At 25.7% G+C, this 10,111-nt stretch overlaps 1 protein-coding gene across 1 annotated transcript; it reads left to right on the top strand.

The window, feature by feature from the left end:
* The first annotated feature begins 2,052 nt into the window (after positions 1-2,052).
* Positions 2,053-9,503, top strand: LOC119674858 (tyrosine-protein kinase receptor torso-like). The gene is made up of 7 exons (XM_038086015.1): positions 2,053-2,337; positions 4,920-5,228; positions 5,408-5,645; positions 6,147-6,226; positions 8,359-8,530; positions 9,283-9,449; positions 9,492-9,503. The coding sequence occupies exons 1-7, from the start codon at positions 2,125-2,127 to the stop codon at positions 9,501-9,503; spliced, it is 1,191 nt and encodes a 396-aa protein (XP_037941943.1). The 5' UTR covers positions 2,053-2,124.
* The last annotated feature ends 608 nt before the right edge of the window (positions 9,504-10,111 follow it).

Below are 10,111 nucleotides of genomic sequence, written 5' to 3'. Positions count from 1 at the left end.
GACATCGAAATTGTTTAAGGATATTATGTCTTATTACGATAACACTAAATCCAAGCTCATAGTATCTCCTGTAATATATGTCTATCGGCGCTTGAAGAAAAGACACCAGAACACCTGGTGTGTCTATATTGAAGCTTGTCCAGAACCAGGCTTAAACTCTTGATTGCCACATTCTTTAACATACTCGGTAATATTTCCAGCATTAACATTGTTCAGACAATTGCATATATCAATGTTTTTGTCAACTTCTGCCATAATTGCTCCTCTACCCACCATTACGGAGAATTGTGGAATCAGAACAGCTTACTTAGCTTATTGAGGAAGATTCATTCATCCCTTCATTTCACCTAACCTATGACAATGCTTAGTTAGGTTAATCTGACTGTTTGTAAGCCACGCACAGCCCTATTAGTCCCGTATTATAACAGATAGACTTAAGCCTATAAGTAAATTTTATAGTACATGTTTTTGGGAATCTAACGAGTGCTTTATTTCTTTTTCTCAGATAGAGATATCAAGTTAAAAAATAACTTTACGAAATAAAAAAAATTTGTAAAATGCACTAATATTAGTTTTTAAATAACAAAACTAAGATATTTTCTAAAAAACGAATTGTTATTCTGATTAAAAATGGCAAAAGGTTATCAATACAAATATTCCTATTAATATAAATATATATTCTATATATATATAATATATACATATATAAAAACTTGGTTTTGAAGAAGTGCTATATGCTTCTTACTGAACTCAATATTATTTCTTAAGAGTCTTTGTAGTATATGCAGAACCTAAAAACATGTTAAGGACATATCAATTTCCAATATTTGCTAATATTAAAACTTCCTGTCATATAACGTTAGTTTTAAGATTTTTCACATTGAAAAAGTATTATCATAATTATTTTAAATTCCTAGAATATTTTTTGAATAATAAAAACGAATTGGTAAAAGGACTAAATTGAAAAGGGTCAGAATTTTGTATATTACTACACATATGAACTTATTCGCTTACCTGTTAATCTAAGGACAAACCAATATTACTAATTATCTTTTCCCATATGTTATAGTTTAATAATTATTGCTTAAAATTAGGTAATAAAATCTTTTTGTTCTATTTTGGTGACAAATATTTAGCTTGTATATAGCACAGGTAATAAATAATCTTTAGAATATATCGCAACTATTATTGTTCTCCAATAGTACCTGTTGAGCAATATTAACCGTGTCCTTGGTGTGTTAATATATGCAAAGTCTAAAATTAGAATAGTAATTTCGAACTAGGAAGGTTGAGGCAATGTAATATATGATATAGGGTATTGTGTTAACCATTTAACCACTCAGTTATAAAAGTTTTTCATTAGTTTATAGATTGCAGTATCGAAAATAAGTCTTCAGTATAATATAAAGATTCGAAGTGATAACGTTGAAACGGTGATAAAATATTCGTAGTCTTAATAGTTGCGTTAAATATATTATACAATAAAATATAATTAAATTATTTATATTTGAATATATTAATTTTGCTTGGCAAAAATATATTATAATAAATGTGAAAACTGTTGTTCGTACGGTTGTTTAATGAAAATTTGTATAAAAATAAAATTTAAATATTTAAATTAAATTTATTCTAAAAGTTAATTGTATTTGTGATTCTTTTATAAACAGTCATTGATTTAAAATTAAAAAAAAAACATACTTACGGAGTCTTTCAAAAGTGCAATTGTATTATAAAAAATTTATAAAACCATTAATTTGGCAGCTTAAATACTAATTAATTAAAAATTAACAATATACAAAGTGAAAAACAAATTAATTAAAACTAATCAAAAATTTGCAAAAAAAAATACATTAAAATTTTTTTTCACGAATTTAAAAAAAATAATGCCATAGTCTAAATAATCCAACAACATAAAAAATAAAATAATAATTAATCGAAGTGTTTGCATATTTGTTTCAGTGTATTATAAAAATTATATAAAAAAATTTATTACAATATAGTAAATACGTGTATAAACAAAATTAAATTGATAAGAAATTAAATTACTTCGACTTTAAACAATTCTGTGGATACGGACTATCAAATTAATTGTGAATATTGACATTAAGATTCCGACACAATATCATGATGCTGCAAATTGGGAACTTTACAATTATTTTTTATCTAATATTAGGAAGTAATGCTCATATGATGTTTGTCGATCAGATGGAGCAAGAGGATCCTCAAATATACATGATAACTGCTTGCACCGCTAAGTGTCTAAGCACATATCGACAAAAATTGCTCGAACATACGCAAGAGCAAAAATATGAAGCACTCCTGCATTCGAATCCTGTGGTAAATACGAATAAAATAAATAAAAATTTTATTTAGAATATTTAGAAAATCATCCTTGACAATTATTAACTTAAATATGCTGTAGTTAAGGAATATCCACAAAACATTAATATTGCCCTGCAGTTTTGTAGTCAATATCCTTGTAGCTAACCACTCATTTACATTGGCAGGCTGTATAGCAATTTTATAAAGATTAAATTTTTCATTGATTTTCCCCTTCTTCCCGAAAAAAACTTTATCTATCTTTGGTTACGGATAATTTCAGACATGGCTAGAAAGTTAAAATTTGTTGTTTACGCAACATATACCGCCGCCTCAAATAGCTGGAAAAATACTTAACAGCCACAGATTTCAGATACATTTAGATTTGTGGATTTAGTAAAATTTAAAACAATTTTTAACTTTTAACCACATTTAAACGTTGTGTAAAGAGCGTTTAATTTATTTTTTATTAAGAAAAGTTTTTGGTACAAAAAATTTGTATATTCCCTTATCCCTTTTTACGCACTCTATCTGAAGACGTAATTTTCATAATAATAAGTCAAATAATTAACTTAAGTCTAATTAATTTAATCTAAAATGAAATTTATAAAAATTTGATTTTAAGCCAATATTGAATGAAACTTATTTCACGAATATTTTTTAATTGGCTTATACTGTAGGAGAGTGTATGGTACCCTTTGGATTTAATTTATTTTTGCTCTTTGACATAGCCTGTTTTGGGAACTGCTTTTAATTAAAGCAATTTTTTAATTAACACATGTTCTTAAAAAGAAATAAGTTGAAAACTGAATTTAAAAAACAAGGGCTGATTGCTCTTCGATAGTAAAAAGGTCGTCATTATTATATGCTCGTAGAAATAATTATAGACGTTATTCAGTGGGATACCAGGATTTTCACATAGAATTATTTTTGGAATATATTCTCAAGAGATTAATCTAAATCTAAATCCCACTCGTATTCAAATAATGACCTTTTGTGATGCATAGATGATAGTACTTGATTTAATCTATAAATATAAGATAATTAAAAAAAATTTACAATCAAATATCGAATCAGGTTGAATCAGCTTCTCAGTATATTTAATAAATTAAATAAAATACAATTTAATATTGGAACAGGTTGAATAGTGTTTCAGGGTATCTGAATCAATATATAAATATATGACAACTAAATAATAAGCAGTGAAATATCATCATAATCAGTATAATATGGTATATGATGATTAAATAAGATACAATCTAATATCGGCGTAGGTTGTATATGAGATAAGTTCTATACATTTTTATGATATATGTTTATATACATGATAAATAGTTAATATGCAATCTACATCAATCTGGAGCTTTTTATAATATATTAATTAGATCGATAGATTAATTATTAATTATTATTAATTAGAGCGATTGAATTAGATATTTCAATCGATTAAATTAGATATTTCAATCGCTTTTGCAAAGTTATATAAATTTCATATTTATATTGTATTAGAATATAGGTATATATTTAATATATAGAATCTAGGTATACTAGTTTGTACCAGTTCCATATGTAGTCAATATTATATTTTTAATTATTAATTATAAATATATAAGCTTGCATTACAATAGAGTTGCGATAGTACTGTAATAAACTCTGAAATATGAGATAAGTTCTACACATAGACCATGGTTGTAGACATAAGGCAGATTTCGTATACATATATATTTTATCATTTCGTTAAAGAATTTGTTATTGTTGTACTTAAAATCTTGTAAAAACTTTGTCTGCGACAGACTTTAAAACTTTATAGTATTTATATGCTACAAATTCATCATAAACTCTTACTTATAGTGAGATACTGAGCCTCCATAATCTGTTTATACTAAGCACTATTTTGAGCTAGAAAAGAATAGTCAACAACTCAATTCAGTTATTCAGTTCTAAGTCCTACAAAGAGCGTGGACAGCCATAATATTGCGGATACCAATATTATACCTATTGTATGATATTTGTTTTATCTCTTTGGAGAGAGGCGTTGACTGATCCAACTCCATTTATATTTGCGTAGGGCCAAGGGATAATTGTTTTGATTTTTTTGATTCGGATATTGGTTAACGAAGAAATACCATTAACTATACTTATGTTTTTCCATATCTGATACTTACTGAAAAAAAAATATATTATGCAAGTTTTGTATTTGACAATAATAATCATAGTTTCTTGTGGATATATAATTTTGTTATACTTTATGGTATATAAATATTTCGAAAAGCTTATGAACTTTGGAAATAGTCAAGATGGTGAAAAATTTAATAGTATATAAGGAAATTCAAGGTTAAGTTTAAGAAGTATTACTATAATTATACTTCTTAATGCTGACCTTATATGTTATTTTCGTTCACTCTGTTATACTGGCCCTAGTATAAGTAATTTTTTTAAGTGTTATATGTCGATAGTGTATTATAAGAATACGTTATTTATTTGATTCCATCAAAATAGTTAGTGAGATACGTTGCCTGTTTTAAATATTTTTACTACTGAATTTATTTATTTATTTTTAAACAAAAATACTTACAGCAACCTTTTATTTCCGTTTTCAGTATCTTGAAGGCTGTCATAACTTTTGTAAATTCAACCGCACCTCGAAATTGCAAAATACAAAGAAGATATATGAAAATTTTAATTTAAAATTGGTGTGTCGCGATGATAGAAGTCTGAAGTTTCGTGTCGAATTGGAAACTCACAGAAATGTTTACCGCATTAATCAAAGTCAGACGCTGAATTCAAATTTGAATAACTCAAGTGAAACCACAGAACAGTTTAAAGATAATATCACGATGCAGAATCCGTTTGTGGACACGTTATTTGTAGTCCAATTATTCACTAAAGCATATGTTTTGGTTTATGTGGTGAGTATTAGAGACAAAAACAAACACGCTTATACATAAAACATTATATATGTATATTTTTTTTTTTCTTATATTGTTTTATGTATAACATTAAACTTAGTTTTTTTATTTACATTTTTATAAAATTAAATAATAAAAATTTTTTTTATTTTTTTATATAATGCTAATTCATGATGCAGTCGGATGACAGTTTTTTTACGCTGACTAATCTCTCATACAACACAAGCTATAACATATCAGTAACAGCAGTCCATGCTACAAATGAGTACTCGGTCATAGCCAAGGAAGAACAATTCTCAACTTTAACATATGGATTTACTCCGAGCAAAGTGACAAAAATACAGATCAACAATTTTCTTACAGATAAAGATGATAAACTGAAATTGAAAGCTATGATATCTTGGAAACCAGCTGCCGGTATGTGTATTAATTAATTATAACAATTTCATTAAATATAAAATTAAATTTAAATTAAATTATAGTTAAACAGTTAAACAAGTCTATTTCATACTAATTTTATACTAGCTTCTTTCCCTTTCCTTATTCCTTGTTTCTGGTATTTAAAGCCATGTTAATGATGGGTTGAACCCAACAATAAGAAAATATTCATATTTCATATCCATATTTTTAAATCTATTGTCTCTAATTAACAAGAAGGGTGACTTATCTCAACTGTTTGATTTGAATGTATTTTATATACAAAATATAGAAATAAAAATGTAAGCTGGTACCTACCTCTTCATATGACAGTCCCGTCATATTGTTCGATTAAGTCCATTAATATCTTTTTATCTGATAAAAGTATTCTTTTACTTTGAAATTATTTAAAATTTTACTTTGCTTAGAACAATTATTAAATTTACTAATTTAATTTAATTTATTTATTTTATTAATACATAATTTTTCTTATATTTATAGATATGACATGCACATATGATATTATATGCTTTCCGGTAACAGGCGGAGGTAATGATTTGAATCCTTTGGAAATTAGAAATGTAAGTTATATACATAGTTAATTTATATGACTTTCTTTTTCTTAAACACACACTTATATATAATTATATATATAATTTATAATTTAATATGAGATAAATTATTACATTTATATATTTTATATATTTAATTTATACAATTTCATTTTCATTAATAGCATTTCTTCATAAAATGTTAGTATGAATAGATCTGGCATAGACCAATGTCTATGGCAGATCTATACTTTCATTTTTCATTCTTGTTGAAATAAGAAAGAAATAAGAAAGATGGTACTATCAGGTTTCAAGTGTACAATAACTGTAGCAGCTAAACTAACCTAGTGTCGAGCATAATAGTGATAGAAATATATCTTTCAAGCTTGGTGGCATTAGTGCTAGGTGGCACTATTGTTTGTGGCACTACTACTAGATGGGTTCTTTCACTATTAGTATGAACTTTAGTAGTTTGTTGTTCCACAAGTCATACTCAAGCAATATGGTTTTTGCTGGTGAATATGATGTCACTCTGACGAAAGCAAAGTAGGATGAATCCAATTTGATGATGTTAACTAGGAGTATTTAAACTAAGATTTTCAACAAAACGAGTCAGTTAAGTCATAGATTTTCAAAAAAAAATGAGTTATCATTTTTTTTCTTAGCCAAAGACATTTAAATATTTTCCGTTTTACACAAACTAGGTTGACATTTTTAGATACCTTATAATTCAACTATTTTTGTAGGCTTTACTTTTTAGAAATTTTTTCAATAGTTGCGTATATTTAAGTGGGCGTTTAGCGGTACGTTACCCACACTATCCATTTAATGCTTAGCTGATTGGTAATGTGTGTAGGCATCCTTCTAACATATCTACTTAGCTATAGTAAAAGCAAATAGGCAGTAGAATTCATTTTTATACATTCTATGCATTTTTAGATGGCTCGCATACCGCATTGTCGCATAGCGCCATTGAAAATTTTCTTTGAGATATCCTTAAACCTAAAGCTGCAAAAAAAAAAAACAAAAAAAAATTGGTAACTTTATTTTATTTAATATATATAGTATATATGTAAGTACATGTGAACTACATGCAAAGTGTAGAGCAGCAAGGGCAGCATTTTTTACCAAATAAAATATGCAGATATTCAATATGAAAAGGAAATGAAATCAGACTAGTCGAAAATTCAATTCATTGCATAAGTAGACATGTAAAATGGGTAAAATGGGACTCAAGACCCAAAACGTTATTTGTTCTACAAATTCGAAAGCTATTGAAAACGGTATCCTTTTCATGTCGCTGTACAAATAAACTGTTGCTTCACAAATCCAAAGTCCTTTTGATGTTTTGTGTATGTTTATTTACTTAAGAATGTGAAATATTTCAAATGAAAACAAAACAAGGATATTTGTATTCTATTTAAAATATAAATACTTCCATGTTTAGTATTTAAATTTAAATTTTGGCTTCTATGTGTATTATTTGCTTTAATTATCATTGGTAATTAAGGCACAGAATAAAATCGAATAAAAAAGAAAACTTAAAAATAATGTGAATGAAAAGTTTAAAAAAGTTTTACTTGGTCCCTTTGTTAGGTCATCCTGAAGTACCCAAGCCCTTTAAAGATACTTAGAAAAATAATTTCATTGTACACGTTATTTCTTAATATCTAGTCACCACAAAAACCACAACCTGTAAGGTCATCTCTCCCTGAAAAAGTATTCCAAATTTAACTTAGATAGAGTAGAGGCTACTAATTAACAATACAACACTTTTTCAAATTTTTTGTGAATTGAGAGAACGTTGTTAAGGATATGGAATTAGTTTCCTGATGCTAAATATATGAGTATATATTGTTATACTCTCTACAGAATTTACATTAGCAACCTTTAGTCGTGTTTGAGATAGGTTCATAATATACTGATATATGAGTTCTAAATATATACGAATCAACTCAGAGTATGAACATTTTTATTACTAAAATTATTACTGAATTTGTTAATTAGTTTAATTAATTTTGTATAACGTTAAAGAATTTTTATTCTTAATTTTATTATTTTAAATGAAAATACTTTAAAACTTAAATTAATTATAATTTTAAAGCAATGTAAAAAGCTAATTATTTGATAATGAATTATTTGTTTTGATTATTCCAATACAGCCACGTCAATTATATACATACACGCTTGAAAATTTACATTTCTCTATGGAATACTCATTGGGTATACGTGCCAAAAATCCTAACACCATTTCAAGGGAAAGTGAACTTTTCTGGTCTAACTTTGTAGTACCCTCATGTGTTGAATGGTATAATTACGATTTTAATATATGTGGTAAGTTGACATGTATTAAAGTTATTATTAAACTTAAATTTAAAATTAATTTGAAATTTAATTTTTTTAAAGTGGTTTCGAAAAATGCAAAATTTATTTTTAAATTTATAAAAAAATAAATAAACAATAATTAAAGATTTAATTTTTTTAATTAATTAAAGATTAAACTTTTTTAAACATATTAAACATTTAATTTTTTTAAAATTGTTAAAAAATAATTAAACATTAATTAAACATTTAATTTTTTCAAATTTGTTAAAAAATAATTAAACATTTAATTTTTTTAAATTTGTTAAAAAAAGATTAAACTTTTTTATAATTTTTTTAAATTTGTTAAAAAATAATTAACATTAATTAAACTTTTAATTTTTTTAAATTTGTTAAAAAATAATTAAACGTATAATTTTTTTAAATTTCTTAAAAAATAATTAAACATTAAATTATTATATAATTTTTTTAAATTTGTTAAAATATTAAAAATTTTAATTTTTTTAAATTTGTTAAAAAATAATTAAACATAAGTGTTATATTAAAATGCCAGTAAAGTTCGGAGCAATGTTATGATTTTTATTTAATGTATCTTTCCCTTTACAAAGGATGATATTTGCAAACCTTTTTGATGCTGTGTTTCATCAAAGTTTTATCAATTAAATATTTGCATGTAGAAGAAACCTTTTTATAATTATTATTTGTTTATTAAAATGTTAGATTTCAATTTACATAAATGTATTTTTTTATTTTTTATAAAATAGCACCTCTCGCACCGACTGGCTTAGACGCAGAGCAAATATTTATTGGTGAAAATGAGTTTTCCGTAAATATAAGCTGGAATAAGCCTGAGTATTTCCCGGATTACTACACTTTGCGCATCATGGATATAGATGAAAAAGGCAATGCTTTTACCTTTAACGTCAGCAAAGTAAGTGAAATACTTGATATTAAATTTATCAAAATTATATAGGAATTATATTAAAATTGAGTAGTATCAGTAATACAGTAGTATCAGCAGTTATAAATAATAACATCACGTACTTGACTTTTACTTTGGTTTTGACTTACTGACAAAACTTGCAGTTCAGAGGTTTTTTTAATCTTATTTATTTCGCATAAATTTCATAAATTCATCATAAATAAATTATTTCTATTAAATTGAAATTTTGTTTGAGTTTTTAAATGCAAATTTCAAGATTTAAAAATAAAATCGCAATGTTGTTACAACCGTAAATTAAGTTTCGTTCGCTTTTCCAAGAAAAATTGCTATCTGTGCATTATTATTGGATTTTGTTATTGTATAGAATTTCTAAGAATTTATATTGAAATTTCACAGGACAAGCATTTTGAGAATTCCATATTATTTCAAAGACGTAATAAGCTTTTAATTTCTCTGTGCGTACGTCAAAGTATCAAAGTACGCCGTAAAACTGCAAAATATTTACAAAAATTCAAAGCAATTTACGCCATTTATTGTCAAATTTTTCCCGCCATGGAGATTTCGTAAGTCAGTCTACCGTAGCAACTATGTTAGTGCAATTATTGTCAAAACATAATAAACAAAATATAAAACGTTATATATATATATTA

Source organism: Teleopsis dalmanni, chromosome 2 (assembly GCF_002237135.1).
Source record: "Teleopsis dalmanni isolate 2A chromosome 2, ASM223713v2, whole genome shotgun sequence".
NCBI lineage: Eukaryota > Metazoa > Arthropoda > Insecta > Diptera > Diopsidae > Teleopsis > Teleopsis dalmanni.
The sequence above is the reverse complement of the archived record's forward strand: the minus strand, read 5'-3'. Positions and strand labels throughout refer to the sequence as shown.

Excerpts from the sequence above, each read along its gene's own strand:
- LOC119674858 (XM_038086015.1), top strand. The coding sequence starts at position 2,125 with ATGATGCTGCAAATTGGGAACTTTACAATTATTTTTTATCTAATATTA. Across the intron at positions 5,646-6,146 it reads ATCTTGGAAACCAGCTGCCG|ATATGACATGCACATATGAT; the intron begins GTATGTGTATTA and ends TTATATTTATAG. Across the intron at positions 8,531-9,282 it reads TTACGATTTTAATATATGTG|CACCTCTCGCACCGACTGGC; the intron begins GTAAGTTGACAT and ends TTTATAAAATAG.